The 23,714-nt window shown below is 35.4% G+C and overlaps 2 protein-coding genes across 6 annotated transcripts in view; one reads left to right on the top strand and one right to left on the bottom strand.

Annotated features, from left to right (window-relative positions):
* SNX14 (sorting nexin 14) overlaps positions 1-22,386 on the top strand; it is a 112,674-nt gene extending 90,288 nt beyond the window's left edge. For 3 of the 5 annotated variants that reach the window (XM_051997344.1, XM_051997345.1, XM_051997347.1), the window contains 8 exons: positions 231-271; positions 382-501; positions 6,319-6,442; positions 6,714-6,878; positions 18,144-18,239; positions 19,692-19,780; positions 20,078-20,134; positions 22,174-22,386. In XM_051997344.1, coding sequence (XP_051853304.1) covers positions 231-271; positions 382-501; positions 6,319-6,442; positions 6,714-6,878; positions 18,144-18,239; positions 19,692-19,780; positions 20,078-20,134; positions 22,174-22,212 — 731 coding nt within the window. In that variant the 3' untranslated portion in view covers positions 22,213-22,386. Of the gene's footprint in view, positions 1-230; positions 272-381; positions 502-6,318; positions 6,443-6,713; positions 6,879-18,143; positions 18,240-19,691; positions 19,781-20,077; positions 20,135-22,173 lie in introns of those variants that run through there. The other 2 variants (XM_051997346.1, XM_051997348.1) reach the window with 2 other exon arrangements.
* Positions 8,639-18,137, bottom strand: LOC127561967 (lon protease homolog, mitochondrial-like). The gene has a single exon (XM_051997343.1). The coding sequence runs from the start codon at positions 14,332-14,334 to the stop codon at positions 11,440-11,442; it is 2,895 nt and encodes a 964-aa protein (XP_051853303.1). The 5' UTR covers positions 14,335-18,137; the 3' UTR covers positions 8,639-11,439.
* Positions 22,387-23,714: the final 1,328 nt, after the last annotated feature.

Below are 23,714 nucleotides of genomic sequence, written 5' to 3'. Positions count from 1 at the left end.
TTTAGATTGCCTTCTGCTTGAAGGCATTTATTAATTATTAAGGTTAAAGAAAAAAACAATTCCTATATTAGAAATAATTTATTATTTCACAATATACATTTTCATTGAGAGTAAATGATAAAATGTATCAGTGACTTTGATAAGCGAAATTATCATTTCCAACAGTTCATGTAATAAATACAAGCTCTTACCCGATGAGATTTTTAATATGTCATGTTTTTAAATTTCAGGGAAAATTATAAAATCTGTTCCAGGAAAACTAATGAAAGAGGTGAGTAGTCATTATTTCTAAATATTTTGTGAATAACAAGAGCATAGCAAATTTCTTTGTTTCTATCTTTTATTATTATTTTTTTTTTATCAACCTCTGTGTCACTGCAGAAGGGCCAGCATTTGGAATCTTTCATCATGAATTTCATTAATTCTTGTGAATCCCCAAAACCTAAACCAAGTAGACCAGAATTAACAATTCTCAGCCCAACTTCTGAAAACAACAAAAAGGTACAGTGTATTTTTAAAAAAAAAAGTTTTTTTTAATCATCATTTTGCTTTTGGTCCAATTTGAGTTGGTGTTACAATGTGCATAGGATAGGACTGTCTTAATAATGAGCTTTATGGAGCCATGACCATTGTTTCCTTTAAATGAAGATCTGCTGTCACAGTACAAGAGATGGAGTGGATAGAATATTTATTATTACAGTTAAGTTATAGAAAACTGCCACTACATGACATATTCATTCCCAGAAAGCACTAAGTTACACAAAATTTCATAAATTCATAAAATCCATAGGACTTAGGGGAAAATATGGCAAGAGTCTGGTATCCAAAACACCATTCCTCCTGCCCTCTCACATACTAATAGCCATTTTCCTTTAGATAAATGGTCAAAGGATCTGAACAGTTCTTAAAAGAATTGCAGAGTATTCACAACTACATGAAAAAATAATTCAGATCAATAAAAAGAAATACAATAAGAGAAATACAAACCAAACAAAACCCTGAAGTTTCCTTGCAAAGTGGCAAAAATGAAAAAAAAAAAAATGGCAGCAATGTTAAGAGGAATTGTGGAAGGATTGTGAAATGATATGACTATTTTCAAAAGTATTTTGGAATTAAGCCAATAAAAAGATTAATGTCTACTCTTTTACTAGGCTTATATCCAAGGGAGCCATTGATAAGAAACATGTTCTCATATATTTGAAAAATATTTACAGCAGCACTTTTTTGATAGCTAGTAATGAGAAATAAGGTGGATGCCCATTAATTGTGGAATGTCTAAAAAAATTGCAGTACAGGAATGTAATAGAATATTACTGTGCTATAAGAAATGATTCTTGTAAGAATGTGTGATGATCAACTATGAAACTTGGTTCTTTTCAGAAGTTAAGTGATCTAAAGCAATCCCAATAGACTTTGGACAGAGAATGTCATCTGCATCCAGAAAAAGAACTAAGGAATTTACTTTTTTTTTTTTTAAATCTCTCCCATGCTTTTTCTCTTTTGCTCAGATTTTTCTCTCCCAATATGATTCATAAAGCAATGTGTGTTAAAAATTTTTTTACAAATTAAAAAAACAATTTCCAAAATTAACTTTAAATTCTTTTTAAAGAAAAAATAAATAACATGATTAAAAATTTTAAAAAAATGTTCATAATGAGTAGAGATGCATGGAAAGATCTAAATGAACTAATACAATAACTACAACAAAAGAAATGGAGAGAATGACACACTAAAAAAATTAAAAGTAAATGTAACAGAATTATAAAGTCAAGTAGGACTTAAATTAGAGATATGAGGGGACATTCCCAAACTATCCCTTTATGGAGATAGGTGGTCCACAGTTGGTTATACACTGCACATTTTTGGATTTTATTAATGTTTCAGTTGTTCTGACTTTGTGATACCTTCCCCCCCTCCCCCAACATACTCACACATGCACTTTTTCTCTTTCCAAAAAAATACTATAATTTATATTGAATGGCTCTCTGGATAGAGGGAAAGGGGGGAACACTTGGGAGAACTATAATGATTTTAGAAGCAGAAAATATCAATAATTTATTTTAAAAAGAAATTTGGGCTTTACCTGTGACCCAGGCTACATTAGAAAGTTGGACAAGCAGTAGCTCCATCTGAAGACCATGGAGGGAAGGGAAAAGCTGGGGGAGAGAATGTAAGTGGAACCCCTTTCCCCTGTGTACCAGAAAATATATAATAGGGCAATTTTCCTTGAAAAAGGCTTAAAATTTGCACGTGGAAGTAGCTGTTAGAAGGATTGCAACTTAGAAGTTACTGTGAAGTGATGTTGTTTTCTTCATTTTTGCAGTTTCTTGTGGAAGAAATTGTACAAAAGGAAACTTGAAATTTGCAAAATGTTCCTTATGTCAATAGTATTAGAACAGATTCACCTTTTTGAAGCATACATTATAGCAGAACTGATCATATTTTTAAAATTTTTCTTGGGTACAGTTCTATATTATATTCCATATTTGTAGACAATTGTGGTTTTGGGGCATGGTTAATGTTCCTGGATGTTAAGACCAGAAGTGTAGTGATGGGAAATAGAGATGTCTTACCTTGACTATAAATTCCAGTTAAAATTGATTTTCTACTCATATTTCATTTCTGTTCTCCTAAAACTAATTTTTCTTTTACCTGTTAATATAAGATACAATATATTTTCCTCATACCCATTTTTACCATCTTTTCCTTCCTTCAGTCTTTGGTTTGCTATCATTTATTTCATGTTGCCCAATTTTTTTTCCTGCAATATTTAGGCTTTTAGACTTTTTTTAGGAAACAGTAACATACACATGTGTTCTATCTGAAAAATATGAATTTTCATAAAAGTTATCTAGTCTTCTTTAACACTCCAGTACCACAAAGCATAAATATCAAAATTGTACACTTCTTGTAAGTTGATTTCTACAAGGAAACTGTTACAATCTGTTATACAGGCTTTTTTATCTAACAGAATTTATTGAAATTAAATCAGCAAAGTACAGTTACAATCCATGCATAAACATAGTTGTTAATTCAATGTGAATAAACTTTCTAAATACAGCTTTATATGAAGATTTTATTCATCAAAGTTTTACATGTGTTCTATTAAATTATCAGTAGTTCTTAAAACCATTATTATCTATTATCATAATGTGATATTAAATAACATTATATTAAATGTTACTATCTTATCATTAACAACTGCTATCCAAACTGCTACCAACATACAGATAGGTACAAGAGCCTTAAAAGTGGAGGCACTTTGCAGACAAGAGATTTTGCTTTCAGCCTGGCTATGACAGTCATCTTCCAGGGAAGAGATGGGTCCTGTGGAGAAGGAGCTAGTTATCCCTCTCAACTTCATACAGGACAGGCAAAGCTAGGCTGGCTGAAACCAAGACACTGAGGGCGAGACAGGAGGCAGAACAGAGTAGGCAAGTCAACCTGCCACCGCCACCTTGACCCCCATCTTTGATTCCTTCTATGGAGACAGCCAGGGTTTTGACCCAAGAGCCTTGAAATAGCAGTGGTTCTAACCCCTTTCAACCCAGCTTATATATGCAGCTGTCACCTTGGACAGCAATCTCTGTGGAGGTACAATCTAGCAGTTACTCCTGGAGGTGCTTCAAGTACATGTTTTGAAGATCCCCAAAAGAGAGTTTTTGCCACTGAAATCCTTGATGTTGTCCTGTGTTTCAACACTTGAAACTGATATAACTTTATCAGTAGAAATGATAAGAATAGGCATTACTATTACTTTGCTGCTATACTCTAAGGATCATGGAACCTGTTCCAGATGACTTTTAGCTTAAACCTTCCATATGTATTGTCTGCCTTGTTACAATGTGACATAAAGAACAAGGACTGTCTTTCTTTTCTATTCATTTCCCCAGCAATTAGCACAGTACTTGACATATAGTTAGCATTTAACAAATGCTTCATTCATTCATTATTGAGAGAGGAGTGATATAAAGAGCTGGTTTTGTCTCATTTACTGGGTGATATTCCTAATAAAGAGGAAAGTTACTGAATGAAAAATAAAAATGATTTTTTTCCTGTGATATGTTTGTAAAGAAAAGCTTAAAAGGCTTTTAGTGATTCTATTGAGGAAAAGAAACAATAAAAGAATATGTGTGGGTGTGAGAGAGACAGACAGATTCTCCTACTGTTTGACTTGTTTCTCAGAATTTTGCAAAGGAAAGCAAAACTGTAGAAACGTTGTAAAGATGACAAAAGAGTTTTGGGTAAAGATACAGATATACAAAGGGCATTTTGAGTGTTAAGAAAAGAACAGTCAGACACATTTTTGGAGTAAAAAGAAGTGCTATGTAACATCTTTTGAAATTATTTTGGCTAAGAATAGAGGATAGAGGCAACATGCTGGGAAGAAGGGACTTGTATGAGAGAAGAATTTTCTGTCTTTGTCTATTGACAGCAAAATGGTATGAGAATAAACTAGTGTTGCAATATGTAGGTTCTCTTAATATGAGTAATTATTTTGTGAAACATTTAACAAAGCAGCAATATTGCTATCTATTGTGAGGAATATAAATCTGGAGAGACAATTTCTGGGTGATTAATAATTTGTTAATTAGGGTAGCTAATAATCAGTAATTAAGGTGACAGTATACAGCCTTACTATACTTTTTTTTTTAGTCTTCTTGACCTACATACAAGTTCCTTAGGATACAGATAAGATGATCTGGTACTCCCATTTCTTTGAAGACTTGATAAATTTTCTTGTGATCTCCCCAGTCAAAAAAATTTAGTGTAACCAATGAATCAGAAGTAGGTGTTTTTCTGGAATTCCCTTGTTTTTTCCATAATCTAGCTAATGCTTACAATTTGGTCTCTTGTTCCTCTACCTCTTTGAAAAGTAGCTTTTTCTTCTGGTAATTCTTGGTTCACATATTTTCTGAAGATCAGCTTGCAGAATCTTAGGCATAAGCGCTGATAAGTGAAATATGCACAGCTGTTTGGTAACTTGAACATTCCTTGGCATTGCCCTTTTTCAGGATTGGGATATAAACTAATCTTTTTTAATCCAATGACCGTTGTTAAAGTTTCCAAATTTGCTAATATATTGAGTGCAGCACTTTAAAAATCCAAAAAGATGATATTATTAAATAGCTCATCTGGAATTCCAGCACTTCCCTAGCCTTTCTGTTATCATTGCTTCCTAAGGTCTACTTGACTTTATTCTCTGGGATGTGTGGCTCTAGATCAGTAATCACAACATCATGGTTATCACTAATGTTAAGGTCTTCTGTAATTTTTTTTAATCTAGTCACCTCTTCTTAATGCTTCATTTAGGTTCCAACCATTTTTGTCTTTTATTATGCTAATTTCTGCATGAAATATTCCTTTGATATTTCTGATTTTCTTGAAGATTTCTTATAATTTCCATTCCATTTTTTTTTCTTCTCATTGTTCATTAAGAAAACCTTATCTTCCTTTGCTGTTCTCTACAATTCTGCATTTCAATTAGGTATATATTTTCATTTTTCCCTTTTGTCTGTCTTCTTTCCTTAGTTAAATCCAGAATTAAGGTTACCAGGAGAAATAGCAATAATCTCAAATATCCCAATACCTCTCTGATGGCAGAAAGTGAAGAATTAAGATACCTTTTGATGAGGATGAAAGAAGAGAGTGTAGAAGCTGGTTTTATTGTGGTATTGTGATAACTATGCTTAGTTCTGTTCCTGCTATTTCAGTGTTTCCTAGGGCAGTATTCATGTTAACCATTAAATTTGAGGTGAAAAAAAATTGATTAAAGGGCTTTTTTTTACAAGAGTGGCATACTAGGGACAGCTAGGTGGCACAGTGAATAGAGCACCAGCCCTGAAGTCGGAAGGACCTGAGTTCAAATATGGCTTCAGACACTTAACATTTCCTAGCTGTGTGATCCAGGGCAAGTCACTTAACTCCAATGGCCTCAGAAAAAAAAAAAAAAAAAGAGTGCCATGCTCAAGAACTCTTGATAGGCAAAATCAGATTGGTTCTGTCTTGTTTAAGAACCCCTTTTGTAACAGATTACAGTTTTTATGTGGTGAATGCTATTTGTGTGTTCATAGGTAATCTGAAAATAACATGACATTTATAATATAGATCTGCATAGGAATTGTGCTGTTTAAAATAATTTGCTTTTTACATTTTGTTAACACCAAGTGATGTTAGCAGAAATTTAATTTTTAAAGAATCAATTATTAATGTAATCTCATTGTTGGATGTTTTCTTCTGGTTCATGAAAAGTTATAACATCTTTTTAGTGTTAATCTATAGTAAAAATATTTAACTGTACATAATCTGAATTTTCAGCTTTTTAATGACTTATTCAAGAACAATGCAAACCGTGCTGAGAATACAGAGAGAAAACAAAATCAGAATTATTTTATGGAAATGATGACTGTAGAGGGTGTCTATGATTACTTAATGTATGTAGGTAAGGTATGATTTTTCATTCAATTTTAGTTTATGTCAAATGCCTAATGATGCATCCACAGTGTATCCAACTTTAGAATCTGTTTCTGATTGGAGATTAAGATGTTTTTTAACACAATGTGTCGATCAGAATCACTTATATGTTAAAGTTGTTAATCAGTAGTTTTTGTGTGTGCAATATTGATATGCCAGTTAGCATAATTTATATATACTTACAAATGTCAGAAAAGACCAATTTATATTAACAGGAGGTGATATATTATTGTTTTCAGGTCGAGTAGTTTTCCGGATTCCTGATTGGTTTCATCATTTCTTGATGGGAATACGAATCCTCTTGAAAAACACTTTAGAGACATATACTGATTACTATCTGCAGCGCAAACTAGATCAGCTATTTCAGGAACACCGTTTAGTGTCACTTATAACACTTCTTAGAGGTTTGTATTTTTTATTTTTATATTATCTGTTTTGTGTGCTTTTTTTGAGTAATTATCATATACATATCACTGAGAAAATTTTGTGATAATTTGGAGAAAGATATTTGTGTGCATGTTGTCTGTTCAAGTTAATATTCCTTTGAAGTATGGTCTTGTATTTTTTTCCTACAGAATGCAGCAGTACTTCATTCTAAATTGAAATCAAAATCAAAGAACATATTCTATCAAATAGAAGTCATTTCTGTTGATAAATGTCAATAGAAGACAAAATGTCATTTATACAAAAGATAGTTACTAAATATTCAGAGTACTATGCTAGTCAGTAAGGGAAATTCAAAACTAAATAAAGCTGCCTACATGAAGTGTGTGTTCTTTACAGGGATATAAAGCATCTGTAAAAAAACTCAAATGTATAGAAATGGGACAAACAGTTATTATACATTTCAAGGATGTTAAGAAATGACATGACTTTGGCTTCATTTAGGGATTGACAGCTGGGCCTTGAAGAACAAGATTGCTTTTAACTGGTGAATTTTGGGGGAAAGGGAGAGCACCCCAAATTTCCAGAATATGTCATGAGGAATCATAAAGAGGAAATGAAAAGAGAACACTGGCACCAAAGTACTAGTATACAGTGCATTAAGGAGAATAATTTGAGACATAGAAAAGATAAGTTGGAATTATATTGGGGAGACTATAGAACATCAACCTAGATTTTACCTAATAGATTATGGAAAACCACTGGAGGCTATTCTGGAGAATTATGTGATTATGGTCAGAACTATGCATTAGGAAGGTTACTTAAGCAGAACTTTGTAAAATGGATTGGAGAGGAAAGAGACTTATTTGGAAACAATTATAGTAGTCCACATAATGAGAAACTGAATTGTGATGGCAGCAGAAGGATTCAATAACTCATTGGATGTGGCAAAGTGAGTGAAAGAGGAGAGTGGTTTCTGACTCAGGTTTCTGGCGTAAGTGACTGAAGGAAATATTGGCATCATTAAAAGACATATAAAAGGTAAGAAGAAAGACAGGCTTTCTTGGCAGAAGAGATAAAAGAGTTTAGTATTAGATATATTGATACTCTGGAAATATTTAGGGAACAACCATATTTTTCATATGTATATAGGAAAAAAATAATAGGAAAAATGTATATATATAGGAAAAAAGCTTTTTAGAAAAAATAATAAAGTTCATTTGAAGTAAATGTAGTTAAAATGGAAATTAGGAGAATTAAGAATCACGCAGGCTTAAAAATAAGTATGAACATTTCTGTTCCCCTTTAATACTTTTTTCCCCCTTAAGATTCCACTGTCCCTTCCTTTTGCATCATTATTTATTAATAATTTCATTTTATTATGGTCTGTAAATGTAACAGAATCTTTTTTTTCCCCTGTATTTTTGCCCATTTCATCTTGGTAGCCCAGTGTAGGATCAGCTTTTTTTTTTTTTTTTGGTAGGTTTCATGAACATTGAAGGAAAAAAGCTAATATATTCTTTTTTTTTTTTTTAAATTAAGGTCTCCATGCAGCTATTAGACCTAAATTATCTAATACCCTTATTAGCTCCCCAATTCTTTTTTATTATTTTTTTGTTGGATTTATCATATTTGATAGTGTTCTGTTTAAAAATCATCTAATTCTGTTTTTGTCTAGTTTTCATGAAAGATTATAATGTTTCCTTTATAAATTTTGATTCTTCATTATTAGATGTTTTTAGACTTGATGTGCTCTCACTTGTATAAATCCTTTTAAGTATAATATTTTGACTAGCTTAAAAATTTTTTTTCTGATCGAAATTCAGCTTTGTTGTTATAAGTTCCCCTTACACTTGTAAGGGAAATAAGCATTTGTAAATGCCTGTTATGTGCCAGGCATTACAAAGTGCTGGGGATACAAAGAAAGGCAAAAGATAATCCTAGCTCGCAAGAAGCTCACATTCTAATGGGGGAGACAACATGCAAACATCTTTATACAAATAAAATATAGGATAGATTGGAGTCGAGAGAGAAAAGCCACTAGCATTAAAGGCTCCTTGTGAAAGGTTGAATTTTAGCTGGGTCTTGAAACCAGGAGCTAGAGGTGAGAAGGGACAGAATTACAAGCCTGGGGGACAACTGGTTAAAATGCCCTGAGTCAAGAGAAGGTGTATCTTTTGCAAGGAATAACATGGGAAGCCAGTGTCACTGATTAGAGGAGAAAGGAGTAAGGTATAAGAAGATTGGAAAGATGGTGGTGGGGATAATGGCAAAGGGCTTAGAAAGCTAGTCAGAACTTAATATTTGATCCTGGTGCTAGACAGCTACTGGCATTTCTTAACCCTAATCCTAACCCTAACCGACTTGGGGGCTTTGAGTAAGGGGAGGCTTGACATCTCCTTATTGGAACTTCTAGAAGATCACAGATAGCTGAGATATATATATATTATATATATATATAGCTGAGAGGAAGATGGTCTGGAGTGGGGGATCCTAACCAGAAGGCAGGGATACTTGCACTAAGGTGATGTTAGTGTCAGAGGAGATATGGTGGCATATATGAGAGATACAAAAGGTATCTTACCTTTTACAAAGGTAAAACCAGTAGGACTTGGCAACAGATAGAATATAGGGAATGAGAGTCTGGAGCTGCAACCCACACCTATTCTGTGACTCTGGGTTGGCTGATAGTATCATCTTAAAGCAATAGGAAAGTTAGGTATTGGTTCAGTAGGGTTTTCAGTTGTGTCTGACTCTTTGTGACCCCATTTGGGGTATTCTTGGTAAAGATATTTGAGTGTTTTATCATTTACTTCTTCAGAGAAATTGAGGCAAACAGAGATAAGTGACTTGCCTAGGGTTACATAGCTAGTAAATTTCTGAGGACAGATTTGAACTCAGGAGGAAGTATCTTCTTGACTCTTGTGGGTGCGCTATCCATTGCACCACCTAGCTGCTCTGATACCACTGGTAGCAAAGGTCAAACATTGGAAGTCCCTCTTATACTGCCACAGGTTTTGGAGAAAAGAATGAATTTGTTAAGTTTAACAATGTGTATGAGACATTCATTTTAGAGACAGTTGGTTGACATTTGGAGTTGAGAGTCTGGAGAGTTAGGAGAAAAGTTTAAGACTGGATAGGAAGATTTGAGATTCTTCAACATAGAGATGATAATTAAATTTATAGGAGCTGATGAGATTACCAAATGAAATAGAATAGGAGGGAGAAGAAAAAAGGGCCCAATACAGAGCTTTTTGGGACACCCAAACAGTGGGAGTATGACCTTATGTGAAAATCTAGGAAACTGGGAAAGTTTACTCAAATAGGAAGGAAGAGAACTAAGGTAAGAGTACTATCATGAAAACTTAGAAAGAAGAAAATAAGTGGAGGGTAATTGACATAATCAAAAGCTACAGAGAAATCAATATAAGTATTTAGAAGAGGATATTAGATTTGGTATATGAGAGTTTTGTCAGAGCAGTTTTAGTTGAGTGATGAGTTTGAACTCTGAATTGTAGAGAGAGTTCAGAATAGTGAGAGGAAAGAAAGTAAAGTCATTAATTGTTGATGGCCTAAAGCAGATTAGCCACAAAAAGGAGGAGAAGTATAGGATGAAACCTAATGGAGATGGACAGATCAAGTCAGGTTTTTTTGAGGATGAGGGACACAGACTCATGTTTGTAGATAATGGGGAAGCAGCCACCAGCAAATGGGATGAGGTGGGAATGACCAAAGGGGGATCATCATAATGACGCATAGGCATCTTTTAGAGAAGATGGAATAAAGGGTAATCAGTTGTACAAATACAGTAATACTTATACATATAATTGAGATGGAGTGGAAGAGTCATGTGAAATGAGTATATTGATTTGGCAGTAACATAGCTTCATTTAGAACACTTTCAGTTTAAATGTACTTGGATTTTTGAGTTTTTAAAGCATCCTATGACTTTCATTTTATTGTGAATTTTAATTCATTTATATTTATGTTTTATGCTAAAATGATTAGATTTCTCTTCAGTCATTCAGATGAGTAATATAATTTCTATTATTTGAGATGTCGCAAAGTCACTGTATAACAAAGTTTCTCTTGTTAATAACTTTGTAGGTTTCTTTAATTTGAACTTTCTCTTTGGCGATAGTTTTACTTTGGGATTACCCTTCTTCCCTTCTCTTTTTTTTCCCCCCTTATTCCTCTCCTTTTCAATTTCTCTGAAAAACCTTCTAAAAAGATTAGTGGTTCAGCCAGTCCAAGATTTTGAGAATTCTCACAATTTGTTGTTTTTTGGTTTATCTTAGGTATCAGTTTTTTGTTTAGACTGGAAATGGTTTTTTTCACAATGCACTTTCAAGCTTAATGTGCCTTCTCCAAGTTAAATTGCTCTGTAAGATAATATATATATATGATTGTTTGATATATATATACATATGTATATATCAAACAATCATTAATCAATTAACTCAATTCCTTATCAGCATTACTGATCCTTGAAGTTTTTGTCCAAGTTTCTACCTTCAAATTTTTTTTGGAATTTGGCTAAAGCCTCCCCTACCCTTAGGGTCTCTTAAAGTTCATCGTTCCTCAGTTTTTCTCTTGGATAAAGACAATGTCAAAGATCTGATCATAATGTTCCACAAAGTGCACTTCCAGCCCTTCAGTAATGTAGGCTGCAAGATCATAATAATCCTTCTTGTTCTCTGCAGGGAGAATGACACAGGTGACCCCTGCTCTTTTGGCTGCAATGGTCTTCTCCTTAATGCCTCCCACAGGAAGGATCTTGCCAGTGAGAGATACCTCTCCTGTCATGGCCACATTCTGCCGAATGGGCTGGTTCATGGCTAAGGAGAGCAGTGCTGTGACAATAGTGCAGCCAGCACTGGGTCCATCCTTAGGGGTGGCACCTGCAGGCACATGAAGATGGATGTGTGAGGTCAAAAGGAAATCATTAGATGGGTTTTCATGCATTAAGAATGCCCGGGCAAATGTGTAGGCAATCCTGGTACTTTCTTTCATGACATCCCCCAGCTGACCTGTCACTTCTAGGCTCCCATCTTTACTATCTTTTTCCTTGGGCCTTCGGAGCAAGGTTTCAATGAACAAGGTAGAGCCTCCCATGGCAGTCCATGCCAGACCCATGACCACACCTGGTGGTGTTACATCATACATGCGTTCTGTAGTGAAGATGGGTTTCCCTACAAAGTCCTGTAGATTCTCTGGTGTTATTTCCACATACTCCGTCTTCCCACTGACTATCTTATAGACACATTTTCTTAACAGCTTCTCCACCTGCTTCTGCAGGTTTCTGACACCACTCTCCCGGCAGTATTGCTTGATGAGAAGAGTCAATACATCTGATGAGATTTTAGCCTTGCTTTCATCGAGACCACACAGGGCTCGGGCATGTGGAAGCAAATAACGCTCTGCAATGGCGAGTTTCTCCTCAGCCACATAACCAGAGACATTGATCATCTCCATCCTGTCTCTCACAGGGTCAGGGATGGTTTCTGTAATATTGGCTGTGCAGATGAAAAGAACCTTGGACAGATCTACTGGCACGTCTAGGTAATGATCCAGGAAGCTGGAGTTTTGTTCTGGATCTAGAAGCTCAAGCAGTGCAGAAGAGGGGTCTCCCTGATAGCTCCGTCCAATCTTATCCACCTCATCGATCAGAATCAAGGGGTTTTCTGTCTGGGTTTTTTTCAGACACTGGATGATCTTCCCTGGCATGGCCCCAACATATGTTCTCCTGTGTCCCTTTATTTCTGCCACATCAGTCATGCCTCCAATACTGAAATGGAAATATTCTCTACTCAAAGCTCTTGCAATGGAACGAGCAATGCTCGTCTTGCCCACTCCTGGAGGGCCATAGAAACAAAGGATCTTTCCTTGTGTTGATCCTCGAAGTTGGCTCACGGCAATAAATTCTAAGATGCGCTTCTTGATGTCTTCCATGCCATAATGATCTTCCTCCAGGACTTCCTTGGCTCGGACTAGATCCAGGTTCTCATCACCACATTTGCCCCAGGGTATGGAAGTCAACCAATCCAAGTAATTTCGGGTGATACTGAATTCTGATGAATGATTATCCAAAAAGCCCAGTTTCCTCATCTCTTCATCAATCACTTGCATGACATGCTTGGGAACAACAAGGCCCTCTAAACGTTCTCGGAATCTTTCCTCAATGGCATCTTTATCTTCTTTTTCCAGGCCTAGTTCTTTCTTGATAATTTTTAGCTGCTCTTGCAAAAGGTACTTGCGATGAGTTTGCTTGATTTTCTCTTCTACCTCCTGGCCTAGACGCTGTTGTAGTTTGTTCAGCGCATATTCTTTCTTGAGCAGAGAGAGGGACTTGTAGAGCCGATTTGGAATATTTGTTTCTTCCAAGACATCCTGCAGTTCTTGAGATGTGGCTCCTGTCAGTGCTGCCCCCATGTCACTCAGGAAGATGGGATTGTCCAGAGGTCTCTGCCCAACCTGCACCATCTGAATCACAGACTCTCTGTAGAGGGGATTCAGAGCAATGATATCCCGAATTGTCTTCACAACCTCTGCAATAAGAGCTTTCACTTCCTCATTGATTTGGAGGTTTTCATGGATTACATTTTCCACTTCCACCATCAGTATTTCATCACCAGAACTGGTGGCAGATTCTATCACCAAGTCCATCACTTGGTCCTTGGCACCTTGGTCCTCCTCTGCCTCCTTGGCTCGCTGGGATTTTTTTCTTTTTTTCCTTTTATTTTCTAGCTTCAGTTCATCAGGTTTTATTTGTTTGTTTATTCGAATCCTTCTGTGTCCCATAACTATCATACGCAACTTGTCCCCGTGAAGCTGCATTTCATGAATGTCAACAAAAGTCCCCGTGTGGTAAATTTCATTCAGGTTCTCAACCACATCAGATTCATTGTTGTCATCTCTTTTTAGAAAGACACCTGCATATGGCTGGGCAAGGTGAGCTTTCTTTCTCAGCAGGTCAACTAACTTCTTGTTTTTAACCTCAATGATCTTGATGAAGCGAGGGAACACGGGGTTGCGGGAGATGGGGATGAGCGGCACATGTGGAAATTTCTCTGGGATCATCATGGGTGTGAGGGCGTTGGTGTCAGGGTCCTCCTCACTCCCTACCCCGTCTGTGGCTCCAGGCCAGTTTTTGTCCCCACCCTCAAGGCTCTCATTGTAGTTGTTGGGGCCACTTGCCTGGGTACAGCTGCTCTGGATGCTGGCCTCATCCCACATTCCCCAGAACTCAGCCGCGCCCTGCACGGGGGGTCCCCGGCCACAGAAAGCCCAGGCTGCTGACGCGCTGCTTGCCAGCCCACTCGGCAGCCGCCTCAGCAGCTGCACCCGGGCTATGCGGAGCCCCCGCCTGCTGCCCCGTTCACCAAGGTCGGCTAGCAGAGGTGACCACAACCCCGGGGCTAGTACTAGCCGCCTAGTGACTCCCCATAGGCCCAAATAGCCTCTGCTTGCGGCCATGCCTGTCTCATCCTGAGGGGACCCTACTTCCTCTTATCACTTCTTTCTCTTCTGAAGGGATCAGCCCTTGTGTCATTTCCGCCTCTTGTGATGGGAACCCCCTTAGGTCATTTCCGCCTCATCCCATGAAATTTCTGCCTCTTGTGAAGGGATCCGCCCACTTGTCTCCAACTCTATACTCAACAGGTAGACCAATGGTAGTTCCCTGCGCAAATGCGTGAGCCGTACCCCGCCCCCTTCTGCCTCACTCTCTGACCACCCCTCCCCCCAGTTTTCCTCTAATGTCAGTTCTTTTAAATACTTCTCTTTTTGGCTAGGGATTCCTGTTCAAAGATTTCTTTGAAAAATAATTTATGATCAGACAAGTGAGAATCACAGAAGATTATTAAATAGCAATTTTTATTTTGCACAAGCAAAACCATTGCAGTCAATAATTAGGAGGAAAGTTGGAAACTTTCTAATATTAAAATTTTTTTTAAATTACAAATTCTCTCACTCTCCCTCACCTATTGAAAATGCAGGTAATTTGATATCAATTATGCATTCGAAGTCTTGCAAAACTTATATTGGCCATGTTGCAAAAACAGCAAAAATCAAGAAAAAAAGTGAAAAAAGTATGCTTCATTCTGTACTCAGAGGTCATCACTTCTCTATGGAGGTAAATAGCATCTTTCAGGTTTGGTGAATCATTAGGAGTTATCATGAAAGTTAAGGGTCATTTGGAATTCTCTTGGATCTTTGTCATGGTATCAGAGTAGCCAAATCTTTCACAGTTGGTTATCCTTAATTAAAATTAAAAAATACTCCCAAAAGGGAGTATTTCTGTTACTTTGTATAATGATGTCTTTTTGTTCACTTCTCTCTGCATCAGTTCATATACTTTTTTTCTCAGGTTTTTCTGAAACCATCCTGCTTGTCATTTCTTATAGCATAGTATTAATCCATCACATTCATATACTATTACTTGTTTAGCCATTTCATACTTGGTTGGCATCCCTTCAGATTTCAATTATTCCAAATATTTTTGTGTATATGGTCCTTTTCCCTTTGCTTTGATCTCTATGGCTTGTAGACTAAGTAGTGGCCTACTACTTAGGTCAGCTGGGGTTGGGATGAAATTTTCTCATAAATGTCTATTTGTCATATATATAAAAGAACTAAATCACATTTATAAAAGTAAGATTCATTCACCAATTGGTAAATGGCCAAAATAATATCAGCATAGTTTTCAGAAGAAGAAATCAAAGCTATTAGTCAAAAGGGAGGGAAAAACTTCTTAATCAGTAATAATAACAGAAATTCACATGAAAACAATATTGAGGTACCAGTTCACATTCGTCAGATTGGCAAACCATGGCAGAAAAGGAAATTGACAAATGTTGGAAGGAATGTGGCAAAATAGATACACTAATGCAGTGTTGGTGGCCTTGTGAAATGCTCTATTTTGGAAAGCAATTTGGAACTGTGTTGAAAGGGTTATAAAATTATACATACCTAGGGGCAACTAGATGGCGCATGTATAGAGCATCAGCCCTGAAGTTAGGAGGACCTGAGTTCAACTTTGGTCTCAAACATTTAATACTTCCTAGCTATGTGATCCTGGGCAAGTCATTCAATCCCAATTGCCTCAGCAAAACAAAACAAAACAAAATTATATATACTTTTTTTTTTTAAACCAGTACCAATTCCATATTCCCAGGATAATCAAGAAAAAGGAAAATTACCCATATATACAAAAAGTCATAACATCTCTTTTTATGGTAGCAAAGAATAGAAAATTGAGGGAATACCTAATAGTTGGGGAATGATGGAACAAGTAGTGACATGTGATTGTGATGGAATATTAATGTAGAATTAGAAATCATTTTTAAACTTTTTCCCTTGCCTTTTAATTTTTTTTTTTTTTTTTTTTTTTTGCAAATAGCTAATAGGGAAGGATATTTTGCATGACATAATATATATAATGATTATTTTAGTGCTAGCCTTCCCTGTGGGTGGGGGAGAACCTGAAAGAAGGGAGAAAATTTGGAAATGAAAATTTTAAAAGGACTATTTTTAAAAGGCCAAAAAGAAAAAAAAAATCAAGCATCTAAAAAATTAACGGTTTTAGTCTTCACCTTAAAAAAACAAACAAACAACAACCAAAAAAAAAAAAAAACAACTCAGAAACCCACATACTTCCTGAAAGTTGGTGGGTCTTTTTGTAAATGTTTCTAGATCTTTTTGTTTTTAAAATATCTACCCCTCACAATTTTTAACTAATCTGTTCTCAGTCAAGATATTGTATACTTTTCACATTTTTCTCCTTAAGTAATAAAATTGTTACTCAGCCTACTCTTTTGCTAGAATAGATAATAGTAGAATATTATAATAGATAATAGTAGAATCCTCGGAACAGGAGTGAGGTCAAAAAGCACTGCTATTTATTGGTTAAAACTCTGAATAAAATTTAGGATAAAGAGAATGACTAAATTGGTCTACTTGTTCAGTGCCATCCCAATGAAACTGCCAAAAAATTATTTTATAGAGCTAGAAAAAATAATAACAAATGTCATCTGAAAGAACAAAAAGGAATTAATGAAAAAAAAATACAAAGGATGGTGGCCTAGCAAGTCCAGACCTAAAATTCTTATAAAGCAGCAGTCATAGATACCCTTACTTCTCTTGGTTCTTATATTACTGTTCTTTATTGGATTTCCTCCTATCTCTGTGACCACTTCTCAACCTTTTTTGATAGATTCCCATGCATATATTTTCCTTTAATTGTAAGTAGATTCTACTTTCTTCTGTTCAAGCACTACATTCATACATTCAACCATTAGAAGTATTTTACAAATAATAGTCCAAAGACACCAATATAATTTGTTAAGCATTTATTATGTATCAGCCACTTTATCAAGAACTGGGAGCACAAAGAAAGGCTATAAGAGAATCACTATTGATTAGAGAAATGCAAATTAAGACAACTCTTATGTACCACTACACATCTCTCAGATTGGCTAAAATGATAGGAAAAGATAACGACAAATGTTGGAGGGGATGTGGGAAGACTGGGACATTGTTGGTGGAGATATAAAATGATCCAGCCACAGTGGAAAGCAATTTGCTATGCCCAAAAGACTATTAAACTGTGTATATCCTTTGATCCAGCACTGTCACTACTGGGTCTGTATCGCAAAGAAATCATAAAGGAGGGAAAAGGACCCATATGTGCAGTAATGTTTATAGCAGCTCTTTTTGTGGTAGCAAAGAATTGGAAAATGAGTAGATGCCTATCTGTTGGGCATTTGAAGGTAATGGATTGGTTTTGTTCTATAAAAAAATTATGAAGAAGCTGATTTTAGAAAGGCTTAGAAAAATTTATATAAACTAATGCTGAGTGAAACAAGTAGAACCAAGAATATATTATACACAGTGACAGCAAGATTGTGCAGTGATCAGCTGTGAAAGACTTGATTCTTCTCAGTGGTTCAGTGATCCAAGACAATTCCAGTAAACTTTGGGTAGAAAATTCTGTGTGCATCCAAAAAGCTAACTATGGAAATTGAATGTAAATCAACACATGCTATGTTCACTTCTATTTTCTGTTTTTTTTCCCTCTTGTATTTTTTTTTTGTTCTGATTTTTCTCTCCCAACATGATTCATAAAGAAATATTTATTTTAAAAGTTAATATACATGCATAACCAGAAAATAAAATAAAACAAACAGACAAACAAAAAAGAGAATGACTCTTTTCCTTATGTAGATCTATGTCTTGGCCATAAACGATTGAAAATTTTTACAAACCTTGCTGCTTGGTCTTTGCAGATGCTGTATTCTGTGAAAACACTGAACCGCGTTCTCTCCAAGACAAACAGAAACGAGCAAAACAGACATTAGAAGAAATGATGAACTACATTCCAGGTGTAATATTTAAGATACACATTCGATTTGTTCTGTAATGTTTGAATTAGTATACTTTACTAAAGTCACAATAATGCAAATTATAGCCAATTTTAGGATAAATTGTTCATTTCACAAAATTAACAAGGTTGTTTCACATGTATTCAATTACACATTGTTTTAATATATAAATTGTTAGATTAAAGGACTACAAAAAAAAAAACCTTAAGTTTCTTATCACTCATATGATTTTATTGAATGAACTAACTACTAAATCTTAAAGTTCCTAAGGATGGTTGATTAAATAATAGTTTCTGAGAATCATTTCATTAATAAATAATAATCAGGGCAGCTTAGAGGGCATCGTGAATCAAGTACTAGTTCTGAAGTCAGGAGGACCTGAGTTCAAATCTGGCTTTAGACACAACACTAACTGTAGGACCTTGGACAAGTCACCAAACCCCAATTGCCTCTCAAAATAAAATAAGTAAATAAAAGATCAAGCTAGCCATTATCATATATAATCTTCTCCCCCCCACATTTTTTATATAACCCTATACCTGATTTGAACTAAATGTTTTCTATTTTTTCACCTGTCTCTCATATTTGTAATGTACCCTTTCCTCACCTTCACCTATTAACATTTCTATTTTACTTTAATGTCTTGATCTTCTGATCTTTCCTGTAACACCCATCCCCAAAATTGCATTGTATTTATTTCACACACACACACACACACACACACACACACACACACACACAAATGCTAATATGTGTGTATATTGTTTTGCTTCCAGGAGAATAGAGGCTTCTTGAAAGCAGGAGTTATTTTATTTGTGTCTTTTTATCCCCAGCACTAGGCAGTTAGGTGACACAATGAATAAACGGTTGTACCTTGAGTCAGAAAGATCTGAGTTTAGATCTGCCTTCAGACCCTTATTAGCTGTGTGAGTCTCTTTACCCGTTTGAGCATGAGTTTGAGAAAGAAAATGGCCAATCATTTTGCCCCTAAAAACCTCACTGCTGAGTACAATATTGGGTACTTAAGAGTGTGTTGAATTAAATTGTTGAATACAGGCAAGACCCAAGGCAAATGAACCTGGTTAAATGTATTTGTGACAATGTAAAGTAAGTTTTTTGAGTAGATAGATGAGAAATTAATTTGTTTTCTGTATGGATTTTACAAATTGAATCTGAGCTTTTTATTTCAGGTTCTATTTACTTTTCAAAAGCTGGCAGCAATGTCATTTAAAAATTTTGACCAGTCCCACCTACATCTATAATTCCTATAACCATGCCAACAGTCCTACTGTAAAACAACACTTTTACTTAATAGCTAAAAATATAATACATGTTAACCTGAGAGAGAAAGTTAGACACATAAACTCAGAATGTTTGAAAACAGGATGGAGATTTACGTATTTTGTAGTTATCCTTTAAAAAAAAAACACCTTAAATTTTTGTTTTCTTTAGATCGCATAGGTAAATGCATTGGTGATAAAGCCAATGAAGGTATCAGTCTTCTGTTTAATGGCCTCCAGCAGCCTGTACTCAACAAACAGGTACCTTTTGTTAAAGACAGAATCTTTTCCTGCAACATTTTCTTATTATGTATTAGAGGAGTCCTTTAGCTATATAAAACAAGGGAATGAAGCAAAAAAATAACTATTTACATTAGAATTTCCCTGAATCATGAAATTTGCTGAATGTCCACTATACTATTAACTATAAATTTAAAATACTTTGTCTTGGACACAATGGTTATCAAGGAAAATAATGTGATGTTAAGTAGTTTTACAACTTTCTTTGGCCTTTTAACACTTTTTTCTTTTTTTCTTTTCTTCCTTTTTGCATGTTAGTTGACCTATGTTCTGTTGGACATTGTAGTACAGGAGCTTTTCCCAGAACTCAATAAGGTAATGAATGGCAAAACATTTTATTATCTTGACTTTTTTTTTTCTTCAAAAGTTATAATGCCACCTATATTATTAGAACATAGAAATTGAGGTATTTTGGCCACAGGGCATTTAAAAAATGTTATTTATTATTAGTTACTTTTCTAATTTCCTTGTTTTATCATATTCAAAAATAGAACTTAAGTAAATTCATTTAACATCCCAAGACATAAGTTTCTTCATGTTTGTTTAAGAAGCAACTTAAATCCTTGCTGTCTTAGCTTTTTTCTTCCCTATCTCTTTCTTGTCAAACACAGTAGAAAGACATGAGGTACCTATTGCTTTCTTTTTTAGGTTGAAATATAATCATTGGCTTTGTATAACTAGCTTACAAGGAGCTAGGAGCAAGATCTGATTCAAATAATATAGTTCAACAGATATATACTGGGATTTGGGGGGAAAGCATATTTTTCTTGAGTTTGCCAACAGAGATTTATATACTGTGCAAGTCGTGTCAATAACATTTGAAAATTAGCGGCCTGAAAGCATAGAAGTAAAGAAAATAGGGAATTGAAATATTCTATCAGCAAGCATTTATCACTTAATAATTAATTACACTTTGTGCCAGATTGTGTGCTAAATTCTAGCTCTATAAAGAGAAAATAGCCTATGTTCTTGAGGGCCTCATTCTAATGTTGCATTTAAATATCTCAATACATACAAGTTAGATAATAGATAAAAGATGGTCTCAGATGAAAAGGTATTAGTACCTTGAGGAATTGGGGAAGGCCTCCTTTAGAAAGAAGTTTCTGAGGTAAGTCTTCATGCCCCAGTGTATAGGATTTGTTAAATGAATAAATATGAGGATCTGAGGATGATATCGTGGTTGTAATTGTGGGTGACTGGCAACATGCTGATACCTTCATCAGTAACTGTGCAGTTAGGAAGAGATGGTTTATAGGAAATGATAGTTCAATTTTGGATATGGTTAGTGTAAAATGTCAATGGAATATCCAGTTTGAGATGTTTAATAGTTAGAAATAGGAATGAAAATTAGACAAGTTAGTGTTGAATAAGTTGATTTGAAAGTCATCAACATAAAGATGAGATGATAATTAAATCTGTGGGAGCTGATAAAATCACTAAGTGAAATAGTGTATAGAACTCATGCTGGAAGTCAGGAAGATCTAAGTTAGAATTCTGCCTTAGACCTTGCTATGTGACGTAGGGAAGCCATTCTATCTCTGCCTGATAATTCAATTTTGGATATGGTTAGTGTAAAATGTCAATGGAATATCCAGTTTGAGATGTTTAATAGTTAGAAATGGGAATGAAAATTAGACAAGTTAGTGTTGAATAAGTTGATTTGAAAGTTATCAACATACAGATGAGATGATAATTAAATCTGTGGGAGCTGATAAGATCACTAAGTGAAATAATATATAGAACTCATGCTGGGAGTCAGGAAGATCTAAGTTAGAATTCTGCCTTAGACCTTGCTATGTGACGTAGGGAAGCCATCCTATCTCTGCCTCAATGTTGTCATCTATAAAATGGAGGTTCTAATAGCACTCTCAGGGTTGTGAAGATCAAATGAGACTCTTTCCTTTCTTCCTCCCTCCCTTTCCTCCTCCAGCCATTGTTTCATCCTTTTTTTTTTTTTTTTTTTTTTTCCCCTTCTCTTTTTCTCTCCTTCACTCTTTTAAAATGGAAATTCCAGGAGATTATCACCAATCAGAGGAAAAGGCAGCAGGGATGGAGGTATTTTCCAGGGGGAAAGGGCTACTGGAGCTTAATAGAGGCCCAGGGAATCAAGAATGCATTTGGGAGAAGGATGAAAATCAAAGCTAGACCAGTATCTCATCAGTATCAGTAATGGGAGTTGCTATTTACTTCTTGTTTATTTTTCTGATTTTTAATTATTCCTATTTATCTTATCTTGGTGGTTTAAGAAAAAGAATTGTTTGGTATTTTATTGAGACAAGTGGATTTAGAAATGCTTGTTTTACTCTATATTTTATTGATTTATTTTATTTTCATTTAATTTACACTTATTCTAGGTTCAAAAGGATACTACATCTGTATCATCCTGGATGTAACAAGCTGTGATCCAGACAGAAAAAGTTGAAATCTGTCATATCACTATAATACAGAAGAGAGATGATATATTATGTTCTTTCCCTTGTATATTTTTGTAAATAATGTGTATCATGTAATTCAGTGTCTGAAAATCGTATTGCTTTTTTGTTTTAATAAAGACTAATTCAAACTTATTATGATTGAAATAGAATTTTTCTTCTCTTAAGTTTTAATTCCACTTTCTCCAAATCATACTTCTCTTTAGTATTACAGTTTTCATTTTTGTTCTAGATGAGCAACTACTTTGTAATGCAGTTTTGGTTCCTTTGAAGGAAAGTGACCTCCTCGGGTTTTCACAGCCAATATGTTTCAAAGATGGGAGTTTTTTAAGGAGCAATTGTAGAAGATAAATATATAGTTTGACATGACAGCAGATAGGGAAGAATTATGAACTATAGTATAGAAGCACAGGAATGTGAAATTAACTTCAACATAGAGTCAACTCATTTATTCATATAAATTTTTTTACTTAAATACATTTCAACTTTAAATATATAGCAGCTTTCTTCCTTTGTCTTTCTTGGATCTTGAATAAGCATTTATTAAATGTTTATATGTGAAAACACTGTGCTAACTGCTGGGAATATGAATAGAAATTTGAGACAGTTCCTGCTCTCAAGAAGTTTACTTACAAAAGGGAAACTGATGAGGTCTAGATATAGAGTATCTACATGAAATTAGGGTTTAATTGAGGTCTAGTGGCAGGTTCTGGGTACAGGGAGTCAAATAGGGCTCCCCTGAAACTCCTTTGGATTCGGTGCAAGGATACGAAGTTAAATGAGGTCTAGTAAAGGTGCAAAAGTTCCCTGTAAAGGAATTTACAGACCTGAAAAGCTAGATTGATAAGAGGTTTATTATGGGGTTTGGAAGTAAGGTTAAAGTCTAGTTAAGGAAATGGGTGAAGGTAGAGAGAGAAGGGCACCAGAAACAGGGTTCCAGTGGACAGAGGGTCCTTGGGGTGCCAGGCATGGTGCCAGCGAGTTTCAACCCTCTGCAAAGAGAAGGCTCCAGTTTGACTCTTTTATAAGGAAAGATTTAGCTAAAGGGGCCTGTGGGTGGAGTCCCAAGTTGGCTCTTTTTGACTTTCAGTTGGGGCTTGAGTTTGCTTGGTGGGGTTGGGAAACCTGAGCAGATCATTAAAATGGGGGCTGGGACAGCCCAAGTTGGCTCAGATCTGATGAGGGCTCTAAGAGCCCATGTTGGCTCAGATCCAGGTGGGGGCTGGGACAGGTCTGGATCTTCTATTAGAATTCAAAGGAATGGTTTTGACCAGGATTTGTGAATCAAAGGTCCTAGCTTCCTGGATTGATAATGCATCAATTAGGAGGGGTTGGGAATCAAAAAGAAAGAAAGAAATCAATTCTTAAGGGACCACAACTCGCATCAAAACAACATACAAATATAGAAGAATTAAACTTCAGGGTGGATGAACAAATCTAGGAAGCAGACATAAGACTGAGTA

Source organism: Antechinus flavipes, chromosome 4 (assembly GCF_016432865.1).
Source record: "Antechinus flavipes isolate AdamAnt ecotype Samford, QLD, Australia chromosome 4, AdamAnt_v2, whole genome shotgun sequence".
Taxonomy (NCBI): Eukaryota; Metazoa; Chordata; class Mammalia; order Dasyuromorphia; family Dasyuridae; genus Antechinus; species Antechinus flavipes.
This window is presented reverse-complemented; position numbering and strand designations above follow the sequence as displayed.

Excerpts from the sequence above, each read along its gene's own strand:
- LOC127561967 (XM_051997343.1), bottom strand. The coding sequence starts at position 14,334 with ATGGCCGCAAGCAGAGGCTATTTGGGCCTATGGGGAGTCACTAGGCGG.